Source organism: Antechinus flavipes, chromosome X, assembly GCF_016432865.1.
Source record: "Antechinus flavipes isolate AdamAnt ecotype Samford, QLD, Australia chromosome X, AdamAnt_v2, whole genome shotgun sequence".
In the NCBI taxonomy this organism is placed as follows: Eukaryota; Metazoa; Chordata; class Mammalia; order Dasyuromorphia; family Dasyuridae; genus Antechinus; species Antechinus flavipes.
Genome location: NC_067404.1, coordinates 34,780,527 through 34,808,524, shown reverse-complemented (window position 1 = coordinate 34,808,524; position 27,998 = coordinate 34,780,527). Strand labels below are relative to the sequence as shown.

Here is a 27,998-nt window from a genome sequence, read left to right as displayed (position 1 = left end):
ACACTTGCTAGCATGTAGGCACATGGAAGCAAAAACCCAACAGTTCCCCCTCCTGAGAAGCTTATATTGTAATGGTGGTGTCCTGGACAGAAAAAGGGAAGTTGGCAGAAAGGGTGGTTCGGGGGGGTGTCGATTCAAAATGTCCAAGAGACAGTTGGTGGTGTGGAAGCAGAGCATGAGACTGCCCAGGGCTGAATAGATGGATGTGGAGTCATATGCAGTATGATGAGAATTCAATCCATGAGATAAATGATCCAGGCCACCGTGAGCCAATGGGGAGGTGGGGGAGAGGACCTCGCCAGGACAGATCCTGGAGAACAAACTCAGTGAAGGAGCAGCACATGGATGATGAAGGAACTGAGGAGGAGTAGTCTTACAGTTGGGGGGGGGGGAGACCTGGGAGGGAGAAATGTCACAAAATCCCAGAGAAGGAGGGGGCCATCAACAATGTTGAAGGCTAAGGGAAGTCAAGAAGCCTGAGGATGGTGCTGAGGCCATTGGATCGAACACTCGAGGGAGCGGCAGTGTCCTCAGAGAGAATGGTTTCTGTCCAGTGGTATGGTCAGAAGCCAGAGAGGGCACAGGGTGAGGAGGAGGAAAGATGAAGCCATGAAAGGAGACAGATTTTTCGAGGAGTTTGGTATGAAAGTAAAGGGAAACAAGATGATAGGGTCAAATACAGATTGTAAGGATTGTAGTGTGGCTGTGGGTCTCGGAGAGTGAAGCAGTGGCCCAGCAATTAGGGAGAGAGGAGAGATGAGGCAAGGGGAGCTTCTGGAGCAGGTGGAAGGTTGGAGGCTGAGGAGGGAGGGCCTGGAAAAAGGGAAGAGGGGACGGAGGAAGAGCGGGTCGGGGGCTGAGGGAAAGGGAAGCCTGTGGCTGACCTCCTCTCCTCCTTCTGAGCCTCTAGGGACCACAGACCCCTTGATTGGTCAGTATGGGGGGAGTCTATGGACTCCTCCCAATCATCTGAAATGCTTCCAATCAAATCTAGAGCCTTCCAGAGGAACCAGTTAGATGGAGGTATGGTCATAGAAAAAGTGGAAGAAAAGCAAGTTTGTGGATCCCAAGTTAAGAGCCGTTGAGTGCTGGAGTCATTATGGCACTGATGGAAAACCTGACTTTAAATTCCACTGTGGGCATTTGGGGACCCTGGCTAGGTCACTTAGCTGCTCCAGGCCTCAGTATCCTGATCTGTAAACACCTGGAAAACAGAGCCAACCTCAGAGGGATGTGGTGAGGAACAGGCAAGATTCCATATATGTGTGCATGTATATATATATATATATATATATATATAATATTTATATCTTTTACATAATGAGGCAACCTTCTGTCAACATACACAGAGCCATACACACATATGTATGTAGCTACAGAGAGGGCTGCCTCACTTTCCATAGATGCAGATATTCCTGTACATGTATGTGTGTGTATACATATATATATATATGGCTCCAGCCTTGGGAGCAGGGGAAACGGGACCTTGGAAATCCACAGTTGGGGGGGGGGTCCTCAGAAAGCAAGGAGGCCAATTCCTTTCAATGCAGGGATCCACTCTTCAACATGGCTGATGGGCGGGCAGTCATCTGTCTCTCCTTGGGGCCCTCTACATGGAGCAGAGCAGGTCTCTCCTGGCTTTGGAGATATAGCTCTTGGCTGAGAAGTGTTTCCTGACATGGCACCCCAATCCAGCCATCTGCTGGGACACCGCCTCCTCCATTTGAGTTCGCACCCCTCTTTTGGCCTCTACCACCCTGGCCTCCCAGGTGACAACCTAGCAGAAAAGAGGGTCTCAGGGCTTGGGGCTCATGGCCCGGGGGCTAGATTAAATCATTTTAAAGGTAGAATTGGGTTTAGGAATAGTACCAGAGATGGAAAGGCCCTCAAGATCCAACCCTCTCCTTTTTCAGAGGAGGAAACTGAGGCCCAGGGAGGGGGAGGGATTTGTCCAAGGTCAGCCAGAGACTCAACAAGAAAACTAGAATCGGATCCCAGATCCCCTGGCTCCAAGGCCATCCCCCTTTCCACCGTGCTCTGCTGTCTCTCATGATGCGAGTGCAGCTTGACTGAGAATTTTTCTGGGCTCCCAGGTTGCCACAGTGGGAACCCCTTCTGTTGTGGGCCGCTGGACTTCAAGCCTTGGACCTTAGGTAAGGGGGAGGAGCTGCCCCAGGGAGGCCAAAAGCCAGAGTCCCTGGTGGCTTTTGGAGCAGTGGGGAAGTGGGGCGGGGCGGGGGGAGAGGGACGTGGGGTATTTCACAACTGGGGAGTTTTGTCATGACCCATCCAGATTTCCGTTGGCCAACCTCAGCCTTATCTTCCTGCTTTGGGCTTCCTCTTGCAGAAGTCCAGGGGCCCTTCAAAACACCCAGCCTTCCTGCCTCTGGCCTCAGTGCTTAGCTCTCCCTGGTCCGCGGAGCTTCTCCTGGCGAGTTGGGAGCTATCCCCTACCCCCAGCTCCTACTTTCCTCATCCCTCACTACACCAGGTACAGTATTTGGCTGCATCTCCCAGACTGGGGCAGAGGAGGAAGATGGGAGATTGCAGAGGGGCAATCTTTTTTCTAGAGAATGTCCTTTGGAGTCCCGGATCTAGAGCTGGAAGGGACCTCAGAGGCCACCCAGTCCAAGCTCTTAATTTTACACGCAAGAGAAAACTGAGAGTCCAAAGAGGGGAAATTACTTGGTCAATATTGGGGAGCCATTAAGTGATCCAGGTGCCACGAGTCCTATGATTCCACCTGAGCTGCTCTCATCCTTTGTCTTGATCCTACCCGAGGTTTGCTGGGAGGGGAGGAGATGTAATGAGGCGAAGAGGCAGGAGAATGGCTCCCTTCTGTCTAAGGAGAGCTGGGGAAGGGGGCAATGCTTCCCACCAACCTGACCCCCTGGATTCTGTTTGGGGTTGCTCCCATGGGAGATTACAGGATAAAAAAGGTAGACCAAGTCCTCTATAGAGGGGGGAGCTCCCAGGGGACTGGAACCAAACCTTGCCCTGCTCGGCCCACCGAGGCCCCCCAGACTTCAATGCTAGAGACGAGGCAGTTGGTGGAGGGTGACGAGCGCTGGAGTCGGGAGCAGAGGTTGGGTTTCTGCTTTGCCATTTGCTATCCGTGGGATCGGAGGTAAGTCACAGCTTCCATGAATCTCGCTTTCTTCCTCTATGGGATGAGGGTTTTAGATCACAGGATCATAACTTTCAAGCTGGAAGGGACCTCAGATGGCATTGAGTCCAACCTCATCATTTTACAGATGGGAAAACTGAGGCCCAAAGAGGCTGACTGTATTATCTCTAAGGTCTCTTCTATCTTGAAACCCTACGAGCAACCATAGAGGTCACAACATTGCCCCTAGAAGGGACTTGTGGAAATACTGATATTCTCTGTGGGAGAGAAAAGATATGAAATAATCACCTACAAAGCCCTCTGAGATTGGATAACAGAGTGCAGGGCCCTGAAGGGCTCAGAGACTCAGGTTGGGAAGTTCTGAAAGGCAGAGGCAGTGTGGGAGGCAGGGGAGGGAGTCACAGAACAGGAGGGGGAGTTAGAGGGAGGGGACTCAGAGTACCTAGTTCGTGTCAAAGGGCAGTAGAAGGCCCAGAGAGCATATGCACAAGGTGGTGGAGGGAGTCAGGGCAGATTTTCCAGAAGAGAGCCTTGATGGCCCATGAAGTCCAGGGACAATTTCAGGGTAACTTTGGGCTCTGAGTGATTTTGCAAATTTTCAAATAATGTGGGGAGTAGGAGAGAGGATAGGATAAGCCCCGCTTCTGTTTGCCTGGTTTGCTGTTAATCAGTTCCTTCCTGAACCAGGACTTGAGTCCCCATCTCTGAAAACTTTTCATGGTCATGGAGGCTCCTCCCTTCTTCACCAGTTTTGGAGATGAGCAGGGCCTCCTCCCTCCCTGCCCTTTTTCCTCCACCCCCAGATGTCCCCAAGTCCCCATAGCTTGCCTCCAGCCAGTGACCTTGTGGCCCTGCCAGCCACTGGATGCCCAATCCCCCACCCCACCCCGGGGGGCCTCTTGGGCCAGCCCCAGGTGATCGGTCCCTGCCCTCCCCCCCAATTGGAAGTGGCTTGGACTGCTGCTGAGCCCCATCTTCTCCCGCGCCAACCCTGCTTCCCAGAGCCCACCAACGCCGTGAAGCTCTGGCCAAACATTTTCCCTTCTCTGGGCCCCAATATTTTCCTATAGAAATTGGAGGGGGCCAGACGGCGAGACCTCCAGCTTAACATTCCAGACTCTAAATGATATGAACGTGAATTTTAGAAGCCGAGTCTTACGACTGCGAGGGCTCTCCAAAGGTCAATTCGTTCATCCCCCTGCAGCAGGCTGAGTAGGTGGCAGCGCCTATATGTAGGCAGGGATTTACTCCTGGCTTTCAGGGTCCGGCAGAGCAAGAGAGGAGGCAGCTGGTCCCTTCCTGACGACCTGCGTTTCAGGCTACCTCCTAGCACTGACTTCAATTTCTCCCTTCTTCCCCCTTCTTCCCCCAGCCTTCCGTGGGCCTGGACAAATGGGTTTCTGGGGGAGGATAGAGAGGAAGGCCAAGGGGCTCTCAATCCCTCTCTGCTTTCCCTCCTTCCTTCTTTTTTTTCCCTCCCTCCCAGAGTCCTTCAGCACAGTAGCAAGCACCTCATTACAGTTCATAGTTAGAGAGGCAGGAAGCGGCACAATCAGTTGGAAGTACGGAACATCTGAGAGGAACCCCATTCTAGTTCCTCATCTCCACCCCCACCCCCATCAAACCCTACTTGGCAATCTCTGGAGAAGAAACTCCCCTCCTCGGTCACCACAGGCTGTCTTGGGGTCCCTCCCCCCATTCCCTCTGTTGCCCTTTCCCCCTGCCTCCTTGGTTTGGTCCTTCTCGATTTCTCTCTCCTACCTCCCAGGGCAGTGATGAATATCCAGTGGCTCATTGGGGGAGGCGGGGGGGGGCAGTGCTTTGGAAAATTAACCAAAGGATTGCAGGGTGGGACTTGAATCCCGGTTGTTTTATAGTTGGGGAAACTGAGGGGAAGGGACTTGTCCAAGGTTATTTCCAGGTGGTAGTCTATCCCCCATCTCTAGACTCACAGACTGTAAAGTCCCTTCCCTGGGCCTTGGTTTCCCCAACTATGACAGGAAGAGGTTGGCTAGCTGAGCCAACCATGTCCCAGATTCTGCAAGGTGCTTTCCTATGCCAAGAAGACTCCCTGGGCCCCTGAGAACAGTCTGGGAGGGCTGAAGGAGCAGAACTTCTTGGGGGCTCGGGGCGGAGGGCAAGCGGGGTTTACAAGGTTGCTGTCTTGGAAGATGCGGGCACAATCACACAAGATTCTTTCCATTGTCCAGAGGGGCCCACTGAGGCATGGAGCCGAGGATTCAAGGCCCAAGACCCATAAAGCTGCCCCCTTTCAGGAGAGACGGCTATTCAGCCGTACTGGAAGGCTGTACTCAGGCTAGAACACACAAATAACCCCCACTCTCTCCCTCACTCCCTTTCTCTCTTCTCTGATTCTCTTTCTTTCTTGTTCGCTCTTTCCTCTTTTGTTCTCTCTTATTCTTTCTCTCATTCTCTGTTTCTCTCTCACTCCCATTCTCTCTTATTCTCTCTGCATGCCCCCCTCCACCATGACCTCATCCCTAAGTTAACTTTTTCTCACTGAGCCTCAGTTTCCCCTTTTGTAAAATGAGGTTAGACTGGATCACTTCTGAGGTCCATTTCCACAATTCTATGACCCTCTGTTCTTTCTTTCTCCTCCCCTCCATCTCCTTCTCCTTCATCTCCTTTCTCTCTTTTTCCGTTCCTGTCTGTGTCTGCCTGTCCATCCGTGACCGGCTGTCCATCTGTGTCCGTCTGTCTCAGTCTTCCTGATCGCCCGTCCATTTGTGTCCGTCTGTCCATCTGCCCGTCCGTCTCTATGTCTCTCTTTCTCCTCCAGGGCTGCCCCTCGCCGCCAGCTCCCCGGCCTCCCTTCCGACGGCAGGCCTGCAGTGCCACACTCCGTGTATTTGACAAGCTGAGTCGGACACTCCGTGTGGTAGAGTGTCAGTTTGTCAAATACCCCAAGTGAGGCATTTGCCTAGCAACCCCGGACTGGGGCCGAGTGGGTGACCAGCGGACCGCCTCGCCAGCTTCGGATCTCCAGCCCTGACCTCCAGAAAGCAGACATCAACTCCATCAAGGGGGCAGCTGCGGGTGGTGCTCTCAGTTTGGCCAGGGCTGTTTGGGAAGTGGTTGGACACACAGAGAATGGAAGGGGAGGGGGAAGTAGGAAAGCTAAGCTTGAGTCCCAACTCTGCTACTTCCCAGCAGCAGGATCTTGAGTAAGTCCCTTCCCCTTCAGTTAACACATCCATTAAATGGGTTCCGGTGAGGAACCGGTGAGAAAATGTACATAAAGTGCTTCGTAAATCGTGGCGCACTGGATAAAAATTCGCTGTTAATAATACTGAGGCTTCGGAGGTCTTCTCCCATTCTAGGAATAGCCACTCTTCAACCTCGTGACCTGGCTCTGTGGGGCTGGGCCCAGCAGGCTATATAAAGGTCATCCAAGCCCTATGGTCCCCCGCGTTGGGATGAGGGAGAAGGAAGAACTGAAGTCACCTCCTTGGAGCCTGTGTTACCTTGCTAAAGTAATTTCTCTTTAAGGCACAACTTCTCCAAATGGAGACAATAATCCCTGCCTTGGCTACTCCTCAAGGTTGTTAGGAGAAGCAAATGATAGCCATGTGTATAAACTAGAAAGTGCTAGAGAGGTGGGAGTTAACATTACTCTGCTATTATCATTCCTGCTTATTCTCTGTTAGAATGGAAGCTCCTCGAAGCAGAGACTGTTTTGCTTTTGTTATTGTAGCTGAAATACAGCAGGCACTTAATAAATGCTTATTGATGGATTGCCCTGGGGTGCCAGAAAGCTACTGGTATTGTCTATGGACACGGTCACTCCTCTTCCTAAATCCCCTGTTGCTACTGAGAGGACAGTCATCTAAGTGTCATCCTGGCCTCCTGAGTCGCCCTCACCCTCTGTATCCATTCCTTTGCCAAGGCTTGTCCGCCACGCCTCACTTGGGCCCTACCCACCGTCCCTTACTCTGGCCCTACCCATCATCCTTCACCCGAGCCCTGGCCATCATCTCTCGTGGGCCCTGCCCAACATCCCTCAAAGTGGCTCACAAGCCATTTCTCGTCTCCTTTTACCTGGACCATCTCCACAAGCCTCCCGATCGGTCTTTTTGTCTCATGTCTTTCTCTGGATCCAACCCATGTTTCACATGATTGGCAGAGTGATGATCCCAAAGCCTGGGACTCACCATGTCACGCTTTTGTTAATAAACCCCAGTGACTCTCTAATGACTCTAAAATCTAGGGCAAACTCCTCTGACATTTAAAAGCCTTCAGGCTGGCTCCGGGTCTATTTCTCCAGGATCATTAGACATCACTGCCAGACAGATTGGTTGCCATGTCAGGGCATAACATCACTCCTCACTCAGGCCCTACCCATCATGCCTCACTTAAGCCCTACCCATCATCCTTCACTTGGGCCTACCCATCATCCCTCACTCAGGTCCTCCCCATCCTTTTTCACTTGAGCCCTACCCATAATCCTTCACTTGAGCCTTACCTCACTCGAGCCCTACCTATAATCTTGCATCTGAGCCCTACCCATAATCCTTCACTCCAGGCCTACCCATCATCCCTCACTTGAGGCCTACCCATAATCCTTCACTCAAGCCCTACCCATCATCCCTCACTCAAATCCTACCCACAATCCTTCATTCAAGCCCTGCCCATCATCCCTCACTCCTCCTTTCCTCTCCTTTACCTCTTAGAATTCTGAGTATCCTTCAAAGCTTAGCTTAAGTGCTACTTGATCATTCCAGCGTCTCATCCCTACCTCCCAAATCATCCTAGATTTATTTTTAGATATACCTTATAGATTCTCACGGATGCAGATTTTATATAGTATATATAAACCGCGTAACCCAGGACAAGTTGTTTAAACCTCCCCATGTCTTAAGCAGCTAAGCAACTAACTTGCAGCTTCCTGCCGGTCTGCCTTTGTAAAAGGAGTTTCCTCACCTGGGAGTCCTTTGTAGCTGTGCAGTCACAAGTCTAGTCCCTATAATCACATACACATATACATACATATTATCTCCTACAAGCACTTCGCTGATTGCTATGGAACTGTATTTCACTCACACCTGACTCTCCACGACCCCATGTGGGCTTTTCTTGGCAAAGATACTGGAGTGGTTCGCCATGCTTTCTCCAGCTCATTTTACAGATGGGGAAACAGGGAAACAGGATGAAGTGACTTGCCCAGGATCACTCAGGGAGATGAAGCTTCCTGCCTCTAGACCCAATGCTCTAGTTATTGTACCACCTAGCTACATGTAGCCTTTTTGAAAATTGTGTTTTATTAAAAATATATATAAAAAAAAGAAGAGCCGAAAAGGAATACAGAACAAAATGAAACAAAACAAAAGATAACATTGTCATGTGCTCAGCAGAACAGGGAGGATTCAAAATATGGAACAAGTAACAGTATATATAGTTGTAGAAAAATTATATTCACGAGGGTCCTTTTCTTTACTTCCTTGTAAATATTTCTTTTGTTCTCTGCTGCGTACCTTCTCACTATTTTTCCCCCTTTCATCCCCCTGCACAACCAAGCAGGCTATAAAAAAGAAAGGATATATTTATGTATATATATATATACGTGTGTGTGTGTGTGTGTATACTCTCCCTGCTGATTCTGTTTTAATTCTGCTCCTCCACTTGCCTTGCTGTTACTTAACCTCCCCCCACCCCTGGGTCCCTCTGTTGACTTCTTCCCTCCCCCTTTCCATCCCCCTTCATCCATCCCTCCTCCCTTATTTCTTTATAGATTTTAGAGGGTGCTGTACCCTTCGTAGTATTTACATAGTGTTGGGTTGCCTATTTAACCCACTCTCCATAGGAGAAGGTTTTCAGAACTCCAAGCCCCCCTCCTCCCCCTCTAATGCCTCTGTGTCTATTCTTCCTCTGCACCTCATCTCAATGATACAATTACTATTTTTACCTTGACTCTGCCCCAATCTTGCTTTTGAGCTGCCCTATTGTTGATGTCAATCTTATACATACGGTATATGTTTCCCAGGGGGGAAAAAATAAAACATAAACAATTTGCCACATGGAGTCTCTTGAAATTGATCTTCGACATTGGCTCTTACATGTTAAATTTTCCATTAAATTCAAGTTTGGTGGATAGAAAGTCCTGAAAATCTGCAAGTTCATTGAATGTCCATTTTTTCACATTTAATATTATAGATAATTTTGCTGGACAAGATATTTTTGGCCTTGGGCCTAGTTTTTTTGATTCTTGGTAGGTGCAAGTCCGGGGCCTACGGTCTTTTATTGTGACTGCTGATAAATCCTATATAATTCTAACTGTAGCTTCAGTGTATTTGAATATTTTTTTGTTTCTTGCAAAATTTTCTCTTTGATGTAGGGGTTTTGAAATCTGGTAATAATGTCCCTAGTGCTTTCCACAAAAGATCTCGTTGAGGTGATTTTTTCTATTTCTACTTTTCCCTCATGTTCGATCACTTCGGGATAATTTTCTCAAATAATTCTTGTGTTATTATATTGAGGTTCTTTTTTGGGGGGGAGGGGTCACAATTTTCAGGCAGTCCAATTATTCTTATATTTTCTCTTCTTGATCTGTTCTCCAGATCTGACATTTTTCTGATAATCACATCCTGTTCTATTTTCTCATTCTTTCTATCCTCTTTTGTTATTTCTTGGTCTCTCATAGCTTCACTGCCTTCCCCTTGCCTAATTTCAATTTTCAAAGAGTTATTTTCATCTTTGAGACTCTCTATGTACTTTTCTAGTTGGTTAACTTTTGTTTTCATAATCTTATTTTTTTCTCGGATGGTTTTTATTTTATTTTATTTTTTATTTTTTAATTTTTCCTCAATGTCTCTCATTTGAGTTCTAAATTCTTGAGTTCTGTAAATTCTCTCTCAACAGGGAGCCATTTCATGTTACTCTTTGGGGTAGAAGCTTTTTTTTTTTCCCTGAGGCAATTGGGGTTAAGTGACTTACCCAAGGTCACATAGGTGGGGGGGGAAGCTTTTTTTTTTTAAACCTCACTGTCCTCCATTGTACCATGTTATTACAGACCAAATTCATGGATCCATAGTCAATAAAGACCAGATGAGGGAATATATATCATTCATCCCACCTCAGAAACCTTGCTTTTCTTTGCCAAGGAGTCCCTGTTCATTTTTATTTTTAATATTCCTATGAATCCTAATAAACATCAGAGTCGGAAGGGACCCCTGAGATCATCATATATCTAAGGCAACTATTTTGTGGATAAGAAAACAGGTCTGGAGAGTGTCTCTCTCGGGGTCGTGGAACTTGGCCACAGTCGCACAGAGAAACTAAGATTTGAACCTGTGTCCTCTAACTCCAAATTGTTCTCCACTCTACTGTCCCTCTATACTTCCTTGCGGGCAGGGGTATACAAAGAGTCAGCGAACGTTCCCCCAAACTTGACCCCATTCTACTAGCTATGTTCTAGCTCTCGCCGCATGAGATGGGCCACTAGATGGCACTGCAGTAGATAGAATACGGGGCTTGGAGTCAGAAAGATCTGAGTTCCAATTTGGTCTCTGATACTTACCGGCTGGGTGATGCTGGGCAAGTCGTTTCCCCCTGTTTACCTGAGTTCCCTCGTCTGGAAAATGAGTTGGAGAAGGAAATAGCAAACCACTCCAAGTGTCTTTGCCAAGAAAACCGCAAATGGGATCATGGAAAATTGGACGTGACTGAAACGACTGAACAAAAAACAAGCCCTGGGCTTGGTCTTAATCTGCAATTCACTAAATGAAAATGAAATGGAATTTAAGGAAATTGAAGTCTCAAGATCTGGGATCAAACAGTTTGGTTATCTTGAGTAAGCTACATAACCTACGAGCCTTACTTTTCTCATCTATAAAATGGGTATAAGATCAGCAGTACCCATCTCACAGGGATGTTCTGAGGAAATCACTTCGTAACCCTCAAAGCACTTGTCAGAGAACAGATTAAATACTCCAAGGAGACATGTCACTGCTATGTAAGCAAAAAACAACCTTTGTTGCTCACTTGGCGACCTTCTGGAGGAAGCTCATCTTAATCAGTAGATTGCTATTGGTCATCGTTACTTCTCCACTTAAGTCTTCTCCCTATGTCTCCTGGAAATGACCCTAGGACTTCTGGGTTATAAAAACTGAAAAAGTAGCAGGTGTCACCACACTAGGGAAGCTAGTAGGTGTACCTATGTCAAGTACATCTTTTAAAGTGTTGAAGGAAATACTGTTAGTGGGCTTGTGCTCGTGTCTTCACAAATTTATCTGGACTCTGCAGTCAGATTATAAGTCCTTTGGGGTCAGGAATTGATCTTCTTCATCTTTGTGTCCCCCATCACACCTAAGGCAATCTCCCGGCATGGAAGGTGCTTAGGAAATGGGTGTCGACTGATGGGTTTTCCATTACACCCTGTATCTTTGGACCCTTCTCATCTCTGAGACTCAGTCACTTAAAAGGAAAGGAGTTGGGCCCATTTGCATCTGAAGTTCAGTGTTCCCAGCTCACAACAAACCCTAAGGACAGTCCCAGCTATGACCCCGGGTCACTCTTGGTTTCCATAGTCTTTGTTAGCAGGTCCCTTCCAGCCCCGATTTTCTCTGTTCTGAGGTCCCTCCCAGCTTAGTTCTCCTGTGACTCAAAGTTTCTCCCAGTTCTGACCTTCCATACTCCAAGTCTCCTTTTCCGCTCTGACATTCGATATTCTAAGTCTGTTCATGTTCTGACACTCTCAGTTTAATGTATTTCATGGCCCCAAACACTCTGTGTTCTTCGGAGACTGTGCCTCGCTCGGCGTGACTCATATCTATAAATCAACAGCAGCAGAACATCGAAAATTAAAAAAGATGAATCTCAGGTTTCCGAGAGAATTATTATCTTCATTAAAGAAATTAAAATTTCCTAAAGACAAGTCAGTCCGGTCTCCTTTTCCTATTTAATTAAGAACTCGACTCGTTCATTTGCAGTATCTGCCTAAGATGTAAAAATACATGCTTGGTGAATAGGATAAGCTGTCCATTTAGAGGCCCGTTATCACCTCAATAATAGGAATTCTTCATCTATCTGGCTTTCTCTGTATATGCGTTTAAGCCATATCCTTTAGGACTTTGGGATATAGAGCAGCGGGCCTCTCGTGGACATCACCACATTTATGGAAGCTCTCTCCTATTTGGACCCCACTATGACCGGATCTCCTCTATGACCATAGCAAGAAGCCTCGCACGGTCCATATCTCTCCATTTTATGCTCTGCTTGACATTGGGGGTCAGAGGGTTAGCGGGGTACCTCTGTGTTTGTGTCTTAAGAAACCCTGGCTAATCGTGCTGTGTGTCTGGAAGACGCCACGTTGGAAGTGTCTTTAAGACAAGGTTTTGTTTTACCAAGTCAGTCATTTGCTTTGAATGTAAACCCATTGGGAGCTTCCGCTCTTTACATCTTGAAATCACTTGTGTGATGGTAAGGCTGGGGCCCGCCGTGAAATATTGCTTGTCAAAAGCCATCCGGTCGTCATCTACAATGGCCCCCGCAAGGTTATTCCCCCGCACATTTTCTATGGACGGCGACATCATTGTGTTGGCGAATGATTGTTGATGTTCCCTTGGTCACCTTATTTTCAGAGGTTCTCTATTTTTCTAACTTTTAATGATACATTATCTGTAAATCATTTTCATTTCCAAATATCTCTCTTCCCCCCTAGAGGATCCGGAGAGCTCCTCCTTGTAATAAAGAGGAAAAAAAGAAAGAGAGGAAAGAGAGCAATTCAGCAAAACTAATCAACACCCATTGTTCCCCACCACTGCAAAGAACGGAGGGAGGTGCGTTTTCTCACCTCTTCGAGGTTGAGGTTAGTCATTATAAATACAGTTATTCCTTACACATAATGGCTTTCCCCGTGGTGGTTTTGCTTATATGGAGGATTGGCAGAAGAAATTAAATGGGAAATTTGGGGGAGTTTGGGGGGAGTTTGGAGGGAGCCACGGATGGCAAAGGCCAGCGGAGGACACAGAACAAGTTTCGAAACAGAGAAATGCATAAAATGCATGGGGAAGATCATATAATAGCAATATATTTTCTCCTTTAACACCATAATAATTCAGACTTCTTCTCTGGTATTCAGGAGGGCAGGGATTTTCTAGACTGGGGGTGGGGGGGGCTGTGGCCCTCACCCCCTCAATACGGAAGGGATAACTGTATAGAGAGTTCGGTTTCATGGCCTTTTTCTCTGTCTGTCTTTTTGTAGACATTGCATATATTGTGTTTTCGGTTCTTTTTTACTTCCACTTATACTCTTAAGACTTTAAGACTCGCTGCTACCTCCGGGCGCCCCAAAGTAGCTGGCTAGATGTCTTTTAACTCACCTTAAGCCCGAGCTTACTTAGCTATTACTGCCTTTAATCCTGGGCCCATTTTGCTCCTGTGAGACCGAGAGTCTGTCTGCACAGTAGAGGGAAGAGCACTGGATTTAGATTCAGCAAGATTTGGGTCCAAAAACCACCCAGACATTGACTAACTCCGTAACCCTCCACAGTCTAATAACTCTCTGTGCTTCAGTTTCCTGATAAAGGGACTTGGACTAAATGGTCTCAGCTGTCCTTTCTAGTTCTAGAATTTGATGTGTCATGGCCTTGGGGTTCAGTTTCCTCCTCTGTAAAATGGGTCAAGGGATAAGGAATGGCCCTTCCAGCTCTAGGATCTCCTGTGTGACCTTGGGCCCAGCATCTGTCAGAGCTGGCTCGGGTCCCGCTCTTCAGGGGGAGAAATAGGAACCAGATGGCTTGGAGACCAGGGTGATCGCTTCTCCTCCCTTCTCCCCACCCTGCTACTAACAACTTGTGGGGCTGAATGTGGGCTCCGAGGTTTTATGATGGAAAGAACACCGGTGACCTACAGGGCTGCATCCGGGCTCTGGGAAGCTCGGGGCTGGATGGTCTCAGGGCTGGATGGTCTCGGGGCCAGATGTGCCAAGACGCCCAGAGGAAGCATTGGCTCCATCCAGGAGCTGGTAGCCCAATTCAGGAGCCAGTGGCCCAGTTCAGGAGCCAGGGTCTCGGGCCCAGGGTCGGCACCCAGGAAGGAACCTTTTTCCTTCCCAAATGGCTTCACCTCAACTTGAGACTGCGCTTCCCAATCAATCGGGTGTTAGCTTGCCATTCCATGATGACTTGGAACGCTCTTTGTAGCGGTTTTGCTATAAAAAGAGTTTCCCAAGAGGGCTGAGATGTGGGTGAAAAGGCGGGCGCTGGGGGTGGCTCTTCAGCCAGCCTCGCCTTCACCTCCTGGCCGACTTTTGCTCCCCCTCAAAGCAGATTAGTATTGAAGGTGGGATTAAAAGGCCTCCGCTTAGGCTTCCTTCTTTATTGTCCTCCTGCCCTCCCCCTCCCCTTCTCCCCCTTTTCTTCCACTCACTCAACCTCTTTCATTCAGTATGTGTAACTTGAAGCTAATTTGTACCCCTGGAAAGCTGCCCAGAGCCACAGATACAGAATCTGTGTCATTCTTAATGAAACACAGCATGGAATTAGCATTAACCTCAAGTCAAAACAAACCTAAATAAGAAGAAAGACAGACAGACAGAGACAGAAGGAGGAGGGAGGGAGGGAGGGAGGGGAGAAAGAAGGAAAGAAAGAGATCAAAAGAAAGAAAAAGAGGGAAAGAGAAAGAAGGGATAAAGAGAGACAGAAAGAGAGAGGGAAAGAAAAGTAAAAGAAAGAAGAAAGGGAAAGAAAGGAAGGGAAAAGGAAGAAAAAGAAAGAAAGAAGGAAGGAGGGAGGGAAAGAAAGAAAAAAATCTGAGAGAAAAAGAGAGAGAGAAAGAAAGAGAAAAGGGAAGGAAGAAAGAGAGGGAGGGAAGGAGGGAGGGAGCAAAGAAAGCAGAATAAATGCTGAGCTAAGAAACAAAATACCTGGGTTTGGTTTTGTAGCCCTGGTACTTAGTAACTACATAAAATGATAGCCAAGTTCTTTTCTCCATCTTTGAAAAAATGTGGAGGATTACATTTGATGACCTCCCAGATGTTCTCCAGCTCTTCTATTGTACATTCTATCTTCCTGGGGCAGCTAGGTAAGACAGTGGATAGAGTACCAGGAAGATCTGAATTCAAATCTGGCCTCTGACACTAACTAGATGACCCTGGGCAAGTCACTTTCCCCCTATTCGCCTCACTTTCCTCATCTGTAAAAATGAGCCGAAGAAGAAAATGGCAAAACCACTCCAGAATCTTTTGCCAAGAAAAGCCCAGTTGGGCTCACGACGAATCAGACGAGACTGAAAGAATGACAAAGAAAGGGGCCTCCCCGCTCTGACCTTCCATGTTCTAAAATCCTATCTTTTCTCTGTCCCAAGGTCTCTCCCATATCTGTGTTCCAAGGTCACTCTCCATGCTGCCCTTGTGTTTGAAGACTCCTTCATTTATCACTGTATGGGCTGAGCTTCCCGCCCCCTCCAGCTCAGAAGTTCGGTATTATCAACTCCCCTGGAGCCCTCCTATTCTCCATCCTCAGATCTCTTCGCCCTCCGACATTGTTTAAGGCCCGATGCTGTGTTCTTCTGAGACTGTGCCTTCTGTGGCATTCAGCAATTAATATTGTCCTACTATTTGTATTACAAAAGGGGAGCCCTGAGTTTCCAGGAGAACTTTATATCATTAAAGGAACTTTTTTAATTTCCCAAAGGTGAGTCAGGCCAGTCTCTTTCTTCTACTTCTTTTTTCTCTCTTTCTTTCTCTCTCTCTTTCTCTTTGATTTTTTTTTCTTTCCTTCCCTCCTTCCTTCCTTCTTTCTGTCCCTTTCTTCCTTTTTCCCTTCCTTTCCTTCTCTTTCTATCCCTTTCTTCTTTCTTTTGCTTTTCTTTCCCTCTCTCTTTCTGTCTTTCTCTTTCTCCCTTCTTTCTCTTTCCCTCTTTTTCTTTCTTTTGATCTCTTTGATCTACTTCATTGTGGTCCGTGTGCCCAAGATGAGCATCTTGAGGATGTGTGTTCCTTGTCTCCCTGGCTGTCCTGGGTGTGTGGTTGGGTCACAGCCAAGAAGATCTTCTGGATCCCGTGCAGATTTTTAAACTCGGTCCGAGGAGTACAATTCCAACCACCCACAGGCCTCTCCTCTTTGGACTCCATGCTGGATCTCCTCTGGGACCACAGTGAGCTCCTTTACAGAGTCTACACCTCCATTTTATGCCACATTTTATCTCCATGTTTTGTTTGTTTGTTATTAAGCATCAGAAAATCGTTAAACAAGGTCACCTCTGTGTTTCCATCTCTTTTTTGCTGTCCGGGAGGCAGTTGGGGTTAAGTGACTTGCCCAGGGTCACACGGCCAGGAAGGGTTGAGTGTCTGAGGTGCCATTTGAACTCAGGTGCCCCTGACTTCAGGGCCGATGCTCTACCCACCGCATCGTCCAGCTGCCCCACACTGTGTTTCCATCTCTTAAGAAACCGTGGCTGATTTTGATCCGTGCTTGGGAGGCACTTCATTGGAAGAGTGCCTTTAAGGCTAGGCTTCCTTTTATTAAATCAATCACTCGAATAGAAATGTAAGCCCCGGGAGAGCTTCTGTTCTTTCCATCGTTCAATCAATTGTGTGACGGCAAGGCTGGGCCCGTTGGAGAATATTGTTTATCAGAGCCTGCCTGGTGGTTGAGGAGAGAGAAGCCCCTCTGGCCACCGTTCAGAAGAGATGGGAGGGCCGAGGCCCAGAGATCGCCGAGGGTGAACAACAGACTCATTCCAAAGGGACTAAAGGGCCAGACAGGGACCTTCTGCCTGACCCTCCTTCATCCCTCTGCTTTCCTGGTCTTCCTTCCCTCCCTCTCCACATCTACTTACCCTTCGGTCCATTCTGCCGGTCTTTTATCCTGTTCCTTCCCTCCCCACCATCCAGGTACAGAGAGTGTGCAGGTCAGCCCAGGAGGCTCTCACGGGAAGGTGGAGTGTAGGGGAAGCTCTAGCAGCTGACCCAGATGCAGACCCTGACCTCGTCTGTGACTTGAGCCCCTTTGGTCACCATCACAAGCTCACAGGCTTGAGATGGGAGAATTCTTAGAAATCTGGAGCCTGCCTTCCCCTCTTTCTTTTACAAAGGAGGAAACCAAGGCGACAGTGTGGTCATTAGGATCTCGCCCGAGCTGAGCTGGCGCATGCAGTCTGGGGCCTGTTTGGCGTGGCCGTGGTGTCTTCCCTTCTGATCCTTGCTTTGCTTCCCCTGTTCATCTCGGAGTTGACAGAGAAGAACACGGAGTCAGGAGGCCCTGAGTTCAAAACTGAACTCAGATGCTTGTTAGCTATGTGACTCTGGGAAAGTCACTTACCCTCTCTGTGCCTGTTTCCTCCTCTGGAAAATAATAGTACCTACCTCTCCTGATTGTCATGAGGATCAAGTGAACTCACATTTATAAAGTACTCTGCAGACTCTCCACAAATGCGCACTATCAGAATTACACGTGATCTAGCAGACAACATAAAGACACGTGCTGTAATGGAATGAGTACTGGAACGGTGCTTGGAAATCTGGGTTGGAATCCAAAACTCACTAGCTATGTCTTTACATCTGTGGACCTCAGTTTCCCTCTCTACAAAATGAGGGAGCTCAGCTAAATGACCTCTGAAGGACATTCTATAGGGTTCTTGAGGCAAAATCCTATATGTGCCTTTGGATAAGTCCCTCTTCTTGGGTCTCAGTTTCCTCACCTGTAAATCGAGAGGATTGGACTTTGGTGGTCCTGTCAAACTTTAAATTTCCACAGTCCTTTAATACCTGATATTCAGAGTAGGCAATAGTGTATCACCAATGACGCCTTCGAAACAAAAAGTCCCCTGTAAGACAGAATCCAAAAAATGTGGGATTGTGGGAAGGGAGGTGAGGCAGACACGATATAAGAGTGAGGGATGACAGCATCTGCCTCATGAGTGTCCTAGGTCCAAAGAGCCAGGGAAAGATGGATGCTCTTTGAAGGATTCATGGAAAAATATGGACCCTGGGGGCAGCTAGGTGGTGTAGTGGATAGAGCACCAGCCCTGAAGTCAGGAGGACCTGAGTTCAAATCTGGTCTCAGACACTTAACACTTCCTAGCTGTGTGACTCTGGGCAAGTTACTTAACCCTAATTGCCTCAGCAAAAAAAAAAAAAAAAAAAAAAAAGGAAAGAAAAAGAAAAGAAAAGAAAAGAAAGAAAGAAAGAAAGAAAGAAAGAAAGAAAAAAGAGAAAGAAAAGAAAGGAAGAAAAGAAAAGAAAGAAAGAAAGAAAGAAAGAAAGAAAGAGAAAGAAAGAAAGAAAGAAAGAAAGAAAGAAAGAAAGAAAGAAAGAAAGAAAGAAAGAAAGAAAGAAAGAAAGAAAAGAAGGAAAGAAGGAGAAAAGCAAAGATGGAAGAAAAGAGGGAAGGAAAAAGGAAGAAAGGAAGGAAAGAAAGAAAGAAAGAAAGAAAGGAAGGAAGGAAGAGAAAAATATGGAGCTAAGTTGCCCAGGGTGGGCAGGAATGGAGGAAGCCGTCCCCCACCCCATCACTGAGATTGCATATGGGAAGAAGGGAAGTAGTATATCACACTGGGAGAGATCGTGGCATTGACTGGGATTTCCAGTAATCTTTTATTGAGAAACAACACCATGCTGGACGTGGGCTCACAGAAGGCGACAGAGTCCATCTCCGCACAGTGTCCGAAACACTCTCTCCTCTAGGCCCAAAGAAATATGGAGAGATCCTCTATGGACCTAGCACCCCGGCCGCCAAACCTGGGACCAGTGGTTCTTTGCCTTGTCAGCACAGGGAGGCGGGGAGGCCGATGGCTGGGAGCAAAGCGGGGACCTACAACGGCAATTTTCCATGCTAAAGCTTATTTTTCCAGGAACATCCCGTCCCATCGGCCAGGAACCGAGGGGTTCGTGCCGGGAGGTGGGATGGGAGGCGATGGCAGGGGAGGGGATGCAGTGGGGTTATGGGCAGCATGGCTTGGGGAGGACCCCTCCTATCTCAGGGAGGAAGGAAGGGAAGGCGGGACGAGCCAGGCCAGTGGCCAGACCATCTGCCCCCCAGCCCCATCGTCTTTAGAGGTTGGGTTTTCCGTTATCTTGCATCTCTGATTCCGCCGAGTTGTTCCCACACAGCAGCCGGGCGTAGTCGCTGTTGGCCTGGGTGATGATCTGATAATCCTGGGTCCCAGAGGGGTCACTGTGATACTCATTCTCAAGGGCCCTGGACTCAGCCGCCACCTGGCTCGGGCTCCCAGAGTAGATGGAGACCCTGGGGCCGTCTCCCGTACTCATCCTGTAGCCAACAATACCCAAGATGGAGAAGGGAATATGGTGGGAGAAGGCGCTCAGGGAGAGCTAGGGAGGAATGAGAACAGGCCCCGGGAGCCCCCCCCACTTGGGCCTGCCCTGTCCCCTAGGAGGATAGAAACCAGGATGGAGGTTGAGGAGCCCCGCCTCTGGAAGAGAGACTGAGGCAGGGGGTGGACCTGAGACCTCACTGAAAGAGGGAATCCCTGCAGGAGGAAACTTCTGGCCTTCTAGTCACCTAGCTTCACGGTCTTAGTTATACTCAGCCCTCTCCTCTCCCTCACCTTCCATTTCCAACCCAGCATCACCCATCTGATCCCTCTAGGCCTTTCTTGGCCTTTTCTGCCGGCCCGGCTCAGATCCTCGTCACCTTTCCTTGTTACGGTTCTCCACCTCATCCCCATCCCCCTGACGTCCCCCACAGAGTTGCCAAATTTGCTCTTCCTAAAGCTCAGATCCAATCAGGTCACTCCTCTGTTCTACGAGCATCAGGAGCTCCTTTTTGCTTCTAGAATAAAGGCCTTTAAAGTCTCTTCATAATCTGGTTCCAGGTTAGGATTCTAGGTTGACACCTTCCTCTTCTTTATGCACTGTCCAGTCTGGGCCAACTGGCCCATCTGTGCTGCCATTTTCCCTCTCTTAATCTCTGTGATTGGCAACCCCTGCACTTCTTCCTCATAGAACTCTTCTCTTTCTGGGTCCATCTTAAGTCTCAGCTCCTACCAGGGGGCATCCCGCAGTTGCTGGTGCCCTCCTCCACTGGGGGAATGATTCTCTATTTTGTATAAACTCATCCCCCTTCCTCAGTAGGAGAGAAGCATCTCGATGGCAGGGCCTACTGACGTAGTAGGACTCTTTGGTCCCCTGATATTTGTGGGGGACCTGGGTCAGAAGATCCTGCATCTTCTGGTTCTGGCTTCCCACTCCTCCCTACCCTTAATTCACGTGGCCTTGGGAAACTCCTAAAATAATCCCTACCCTTAATTCATCTGGAAATTATTCCCTAGACCACCACCCTTGGTTCATCCGCTTCCTGGCTCTGGCCTACAGGAAACCAAATAAAATTAATCTCTGTCTCTCAATTCCCTGCTCCTTTCCCAATCAGGACCCTCGCTCACTGAGAACCCCTCAGTGTCAATAAATCCTCTTTGGCAAAACCGTAACTCGGAGACAGAGACTGCAAATTCTCACAAAGCCTGCGACACAGGCCTGGGGACCTCCCACCCAATTAGGGTGCCCCCCCCTCAACACTACGGCACTTTTGACTTAGTATCCCAAGTTGCCAGCGGCATGCCTGACGTATAGTAGCTACTTTAGACATAATGAGTGACCGAATGAAGCTGCCGGAGGTAGACTTTCCTCCTTAGTCCCAGAAGGGGAGCTGTGAGGCCTAGTTCCCAGCCTGGTCACTTCTGGGCTGCGGAATCCCTTGCGAACCACCGTGGACATGTCCACAAAACGAAGGCCTCGGCCCGTGTCGTCTCGAGTCCCTTCCGGTAGTAAGGCCCGTGACCCTTCGAACACTACCTAGGCCCATCTGCCCTAATGTCCGCCAGCCGGTTCCAAGGAGACTGATTTGGGTGTGGGGAAGGAGGGCAGTCTTACCTGGCCACTTCGTAGATGTGCCCTGCAAAAGAAGACAAAGGGTGAATCAAAATGGGGACACCTGGGTAGCAGCGGTACCTAGGGCCAGGCCTAATAGCAAGCAAGACTCGAGGGCCAAGTGCCGAGGGGAGTCCCGAGTGGGGAGGGGCTCAGGGGGCACCTGGGAGGATAAGTAAGCGGGGGATAGATCTGAGCCCTTGTGCCCCCCTGCCCAGCCAGCCCTGCCATTGGGGAATAGCTAGCACTCGGAAACTTTACAAAGGGCTCTCCTCGCATCGGAGAATTTGGCAGATGAGGAAAGAGGTTCTGGGAGGGAAAAGAGACACACAGCTGGGAAGTGGCACAATGTCTGCCTCTAAACCCGGTCCCCTTCCCACTCCATCAGGTTGTTTCAATCTTTCGGGGTCTCCCCTCGTCAAAGTGACCTGGAATAAGTCACTTTCCTTTAAGTCTCAGGCATAAGACAGGGCTAACTGTAGTTCTACTGCCGACCTCACAGAGTACTGGGCAGCTTAATTCAGCAGTGGAAGCTTTGAGAAGGGCAGCGGGACGCGAGCTTTTTAGTACTGTCATTGTCACTATTCTTAGAGCAAGCCTCGGTCTGCTCTAGGCTCTGCCTCATCTGTCCATGCTCAATCCTTCCAGGAGGGCCCCCCACAGCCATTCCCCGGCCCCTGGGTGTCCTTGAGGAGGGACCAGGAGTGAACAGCCCTTGGGTGGTTCCCCAAAATCCCAGGAGCTAGACAGTGAAAGCTTCCAGGGCCCCTTGATGGGGGACCAAAGAGTCATAGCCAATGGGGCGAAGGCGACCTGGTAATCCTAAGCCCTGGGCCAATGGCATCCACTTACAGGGAGGGCCCATTCATGGTGCCTCTCACCGTTCCTACCTCCTGCTATTTCTTGAGTCAAGTACACAGTAGACTATGTGACCTTGAGCACGGCACTTGACCTCCATAAAATGAGGTGATCGGACCAAGTCGTCCGAGTCTAAAATCCCGAGTTGGAAGGGACCTCAGAGGCCATCTCGTGCCATATCTGAGCAGGAACCCCCTTTAAAACATCCCTCTCAAGTAAGCTTCCACTTGAATATCTCTCATGATGGAGAACTCACTTCTTCCCAAGGCAGCCATTCCCCAGTCGGATACCTCTAACTCTTACGAAGCTCATCCTGGCACACTTGGCGTGGCGCCTGGCGCATAGTCAGAGCTCACTAAGTGCTCGTTGACTGGACAATTCTTATCAAGCCTTTCTCTGTCTCGTTGCTACCCCACGGGGTCAAGTAGAACACATTTTCACTGAGGGAGGGAGTGCCCATTAGGTATCAATAAAATCATTTTAATTCTAGGAGACCGAAGCCAAATTGGAGAACAAAGTAAATTTGGAGAGGAGAAAATCTAAGTGGGAGGCGAGGGGGAGTGGGAAAGAGCCGCTTCCCTGCGCCACTGACGGGTCCCTGTCCTGGGGAGAATCTAGTCTCGTTGGGGACCTAAGGCACACACCCGTCAACCACGCCAGCAACGCCCAAAGACGGTGAGAGCCGAGCCTTAGCAGGGGCCACGGGGAGGGGCGTAGGAAGAGCGAGAAATAGAACAGGCAGGAAAGGGGCCCGCCCGGGGTGGCTGAGTCCGGCCTTTCTCCAGAAAGTCTGAGTTCGGCCTTTCTCCTAGTTTCTCAAAGGGCATGTGCAAGTGAGCCCTGAGCATCATGGGGTGGGCCACAGAGTTGGCAATGTTATGCTACGGCAGGTAAAAGAAAACGGTATACATATTTAACATGTATGGGACTGCCTGCCATCTAGGGGAGAGGATGAGGGGAAGGAGGGGAAAAGTTGGAACAGAAGTGAGTGCAAGGGTCAAAGTTGAAAAATTACCTATGCATCTGTTTCGTTAAAAAAAAAAAGCTATAATAAAAAAAAATATTATAAACGAGTGCAGTTAATATACATCTGGCTGTCCCAGCACAGGCAGAATTTTAAGCAGAGTACTTGCAAGATCAATATAAGTCGCCGGTTACTCACACGCCCTACACACATGCACTAACCTCGAAACACAGCAGACCTTGAACTAGCAAAGAACTCAGCCAAAACAGCTGCTCTTTCTTAGGGAAGGGAAACTGCACACGAGGGAGGCTCCTGATCCTCCCCCGGAGCTGCCAACCCAAACATTCGGCGCCCCTCGCTGAAGGGCTTCAAGTCGAAGAATATTGAACCATGGGAAAGAACAAACTTGGGAAGCGCTGCACTTTTCTTGGGGGAGTCGCTAGGGATGGTTGACTTGGAGAAGGATCTGATGAAAAACAGTCTGCTTTAGGAAAGTCAACTGAGGAAAAGAACGCTGGGGGTGGTCGGGGGGGGGGTGAGGAAGGAGGGGTCGGGCCGGATTCGTGAGGAGAGAGGAACTAGAGAGAGAAGGAGAAGAAGAGAGCACTGGGGACCATTTGTGGGCAGACACCAGTCTGGCTCGAGTACGGGGTGCGGGAAGGGGACTGGGATGAGCAGAGTGGGAGTAGTTTTTTCTCTTTATCGATGGGGACTCTGTGGAAAGAACACTGGCTTTGGGGTTGGAGGATCTCTCCTTCCCTTACTCCCTCTATGACTTTGGGCGACCTCCCTCGGTCTCAGTTTCTTCCTCCGTAAAAGGAGGAGAGGTTAAGGTGGATTTCCCATCTAGGATGGTGGGAGAACACATGCTTCGGCTCCCACCCCCTCCCCAGGAGGCCTTTCCCCACCATGGAGGCGCTAGTGCCTTTGCCGCTCACGCCGCCTTCCAGCCGCTCCCATATATCTTGGATGTGCCCGATTATTGCCGTTGCCTCTTTCATTGGAAGCAGGGGAGGACCGTAGGTCATCCCTTCCCCAACGCGACTCCCCCTCACGGGCTCAGTAAGACATTAAGTGGGAACCGGGGTGGGGGTGGGGGAGTTTCGCAGGTCACGAATGGCCGGCAAAGACCAGCGGGTGACATGGAAAAGTTTAGAAGCTCCAAGATACAGAAAATACACGAACAGTATTCTATAAAGTCAACATATGTCATCTTTGAATGCCATACTTGTTTTTGGTACAAAGGGAGGGCTAAAACATTTCATGCAGATTTTCCAGATTGCGGGGCTGCTGTGCCCCTGACCTCCTGCCATGTGGAAGGGATAACTGTATTTTTTACCTTTCTTTGTATCTTCCGTGCTTAGCACAGTGCCTGGTATACAGTAAGCACTTACTAAGTGCTCGTTAATCATTGATGGTTTGGGAGCGAAGAGGGCCCGGGTTCAGATTCTTCCTTAATTATCTTTCTATCAGACACACTGACCTACATGTGCCTAGTGTGTGCTCATGGGTAAGTCATTTCACCTTTTGACCTCTATTTCTTCATTGATGAGACGAGATGACCTCCAAGATCCTTTTGGATCCTAAAACTATGATTCTCTGGCTTAGTAAGTGGCAAAGCCAGAACTGAAAGCCGGTACTATCCCTCCCGGACTCCAGATCTGGGCTCTTTCCACCCTACTGAGTTCTTCCCTTCCCTGACCTCCTAGAGGGCTCTCGTCCTCCCACGGAGCACTTGGGAGGGGATGTCAATTAAGTGATTCCCAAGGGGACTCCTAAGTGGACTGTGGGCACCTTGAGGCAATGCAGAAAGGCCTCTGGGTAAATCGTTCCCTTTTCTGAGGCTCAGTTTCCTTCTCTAGAAAATGAAGAGATGGCACTAGATGGTCCTCAAGGTCCTTCCCAGCTTTGACATTGGGTAGGGTCCATGAACACAGGAACTGGGTCTTCTCCGGGTGCGGGTCAGGAGGTTGTTGAGGGCGCAAATGGCCCGTTCGACAGCCCCGGCCCGGTCAGCCCGAGGCCTGTGTTCACTTCTGGGGCACGTCTGAGGGGCGGCGCTGACCAAGCCGAGGCGTCCAAAGGAGGACCGTTAAATGTCTGAGTCCCGGTCACCGAACAGGAGTGAAGGGAACTGGGGTGTTGAGCAGAGAGGAGACAACAGGAACCCTGGTGTGTGTCTCCAGGTACCGAGGGCTGGCCCATGTGTGTGCGGCAGAGGATTAGCCCTGTTCGGCTCTGCCCCATAAGGGTAGAACTGGGAGCAATAGTGGGTGTTAGAGTGAGGCAGATTGAGTCTGGATGTAAGGGGAAACTTCCTGCCAGTCGGAGCTGTCCCAGGGCAGAAGGTACTGGCTGGACAGTGAGTTCACTGTCACTGAAGGTCTCCAAGTGACAAAATGACTTCCCCTCTAGCTCTGAGACTGCCTGACGGCATAACTGAGGAAACAGGCCGTGCAAAGCCCCGCCCTCCTCACTCACCCTCTTGGGATCTTCTCCGACCCAGGCCAAAGGCCATGGCAAAGACCAGCAAGATGCAGACCAGGGAGATCAGGATGATGGCGTAGAGGGGCAGGCCCTGGGCTGCGGAAAGAGGACACATTCCCAGAGGGCCTTGGGGCGGGCCGGGGGCAATGGGCATTACCCCCTCCCCTCCCCAAGGCCGGGTCTCCCACTTTCCCCTTCTCCCAGGGGTCCCGTTCCCATATTGGTCAAGACAAGAACACGGTCCTAGAGCTAAGTGAGGATACTCCGGACACACTGGGATGCTTCCCTCTAGTCCCTGAAGACAGAGAGCTGGTGAAGGGCGGGGCCCAGGAGAGAAGGGAAGGGAGAGGAGAGGGGGAGAGGGGAAGGAAGGGAGAGGAGAGGAGGGGAAGAGGGAGGAGAGAGGAGGAAAGAGGAAGGGAGGGGCAGGGAGGAGAAAGGAGGGGAGGGGCTCAACACCTCCTTAGCTTTAGACTTGGTGCTGGGCTCTGAGCAGTGGGCCTGTCACTTGGCTGTCACCAAACACGCCCTCCCCAGGGGCCGCCCAGACACTGGCCGCCTTCCTTCAGGAGCACCGCCTCCGGCCCCTCCCTGCCTCCCCCAGCCCGCTCCTACCCGTTCTTTGGTCCACATTTCCCTGGTCCCTCAACGTAGCTCTTGAAGTGGGACCTGCGGAGGAGGAGGAACATGGGATGGTCTGTGGGCTTTGCGGGGTAGGGCAGAGCAATGGGCAGAGTCAGGGGAGCCGGATTGGAATCCTGCCCGTGCCACGGAGACACCGCGTGGCCTTGGACAAGTCTCTTCCCTCTCTGGACCTTTGTAACATGTAAGGGTTGGACCAGGCTGTGAGAATAGAGACCAGCTTTGGGCCGCGTTTCAAGGGGGGTTCAGGACCTTGACGGCCACGATCTCATGGGAGCTGAGTCTCCGAGGTCTCCCCTTGTTCCACCGTCCTGTGGTTCCCAAGACTGGACGGCAAAAGTTCCCGGGCTTCGAAGGTGCCCCTGTAGTCCATGTCTCACCCGGCCTAGTATCTCCCCTCCCCCTCCCCCCCCACCGTGAGTGGGGGATTGATGGTCGTCCTGCCCCTTGGAGCCAACCCGGGAGACCCCGGATGTGGCTCGAGGCCATGGGGGAAGAAGGGGACCCTTCCCAAGGGTCATGATGCCCACGGGGGTCCGATGACAGACAGCCTCGTTGCCCAATCAGCATTGGGGGCTGCTGGTTGAGGGCTGAGGACTTTTAAGTCTGGTGCTTTTTGAGACCCCCTGTATTGTGACAGCGTTTTAAAGACCCTCTCATTCTTGCTAGCACTGTTCTAGGTCCTTTTCTAGCTCTGAGATTTTTGTGTTCTGAGCCCCTCTCACTCTGACTCTTTTTTCTGTCGTGCTTTTCGCTGTTCCCCATGACTCTCAGCCACAGACAGAGATCAGCTTGAAGGAATTGGGGAGAAGCAGAAAGAACAAGTTCCCAAGGGGCAGCTAGGTGGTGCAGTGGCGCAGCGGATAGAACAGCAGCCCAGCGGATAGAGCTGCAGCCCTGAAGTCAGGAGGATCTCAGCTCCAATCTGCTCTCAGATCACTCACTCCCCTTCACCCACGGCCTCGAGCCACATCCGGGGTCTCCCGGCTTGGCTCCAAGGGGCAGGACGACCATCAGTCCCCCCACTCACGGTGGCTGTGTGATCCTAGACGAGTCACTTAACCCCAATTGCCTCAGCAAAAAAAAAAGGAAAAAAGGTCCTGAGGGGGGGAACACTAAAACTAAAAGGTTTGGAGTGGGTAACTCCGAACCCCCACCCGGTGGGGGAACACACACGGGCCTGCGCGGCTCAGCCTTTGGGGCCCAGAAGCAGAGCCTGGAAGAGCACAAGCCCGCATCCTGGAGAGGCTCCCATGCGGTATCGGAGGAAAGAATTTCTGGCCCAATGAGACCCGACCTGGGTTCCACCCTCCTCACTCCCTGCTGAGCCCTTCTCTTTCCTTGTCCCGGGGGAGGCCCCGTACTGCCGCCCACCGAAGGGAGTCGCGCCATCGGGCACCGGGATGAGTCATGCCGGCTGAAGAGGGCCTTAAGGCCTTGAATTCAAATCCAGCTGTGTGATCTTGGGCAAGTCCCTAACCTCTCTCTGCTCTGTTTCTTCATCTCTAAAGGGGGGGGGCGGGAAAAGCACTGACTACCCGGGGTTGGTGCGAAGAACAAAGAAAGTGGTCATTGTGAAGTGCTGGGCACAGCACCTGGCACAGTAAGGGCTCTGACAGACAAGGCCGACAGCCCAGGGGACCGAAGGATAAGGCCCTGAAGGGGCGGGACTAGGGTGCCAAGAGCTGCCGGGGCCGGGCTGGAGGAGGTGCCCCCCCCACGGGCCCAGGGTGGGGGTGGGTAAACAGGGAGCCTGCCATTCTCCTGTCATTAAAGCCCTCGGCTCTGAATCCCCTGGGGGAGGGAGAGAGTCCGCCCCCCGGATGCTTGAAGATCATTGGCTGAGCGCCGAGGGAGGATCTCCAGGCAGAAAGAAGGGCTGCTGAGCTTACCGGGCCCCTCACTTCTCCCTCCAGCGTGGCTGGTTTCCATGGTTGCCTGTTCCCCAGGTGACGTGTCTGGAGTAGCTGGATGCGTTGCTATGGCAACAGAGAACCGAGATGAAAGCCTCGTTCAGCGGGGAGCCGAGCCCTGGACGCAAGTGTGAGGCTATCATTACCCACCCCCAGCTCTGG

The 27,998-nt window shown here is 50.1% G+C and overlaps 1 protein-coding gene and 1 long non-coding RNA gene across 4 annotated transcripts in view; one reads left to right on the top strand and one right to left on the bottom strand.

Moving 5' to 3' along the window:
• Positions 1–2,363: 2,363 nt before the first annotated feature.
• LOC127542615 (uncharacterized) lies at positions 2,364–15,676 on the top strand. Its single transcript, XR_007948764.1, has 3 exons — positions 2,364–2,491; positions 12,804–12,950; positions 15,449–15,676. It is a non-coding gene; the product is annotated as an uncharacterized LOC127542615 (long non-coding RNA).
• Positions 15,677–18,651: 2,975 nt separating this feature from the next.
• Positions 18,652–27,998, bottom strand: part of VSIG4 (V-set and immunoglobulin domain containing 4) — a 57,716-nt gene continuing 48,369 nt past the window's right edge. For 2 of the 3 annotated variants that reach the window (XM_051968167.1, XM_051968169.1), the window contains 5 exons: positions 27,816–27,902; positions 25,897–25,950; positions 25,276–25,377; positions 20,976–20,997; positions 18,652–19,356 (listed from right to left, as the gene is read on the bottom strand). In XM_051968167.1, coding sequence (XP_051824127.1) covers positions 19,137–19,356; positions 20,976–20,997; positions 25,276–25,377; positions 25,897–25,950; positions 27,816–27,902 — 485 coding nt within the window. In that variant the 3' untranslated portion in view covers positions 18,652–19,136. The remainder of the gene's footprint in view (positions 19,357–20,975; positions 20,998–25,275; positions 25,378–25,896; positions 25,951–27,815; positions 27,903–27,998) is intronic. The other variant, XM_051968168.1, reaches the window with a different exon arrangement.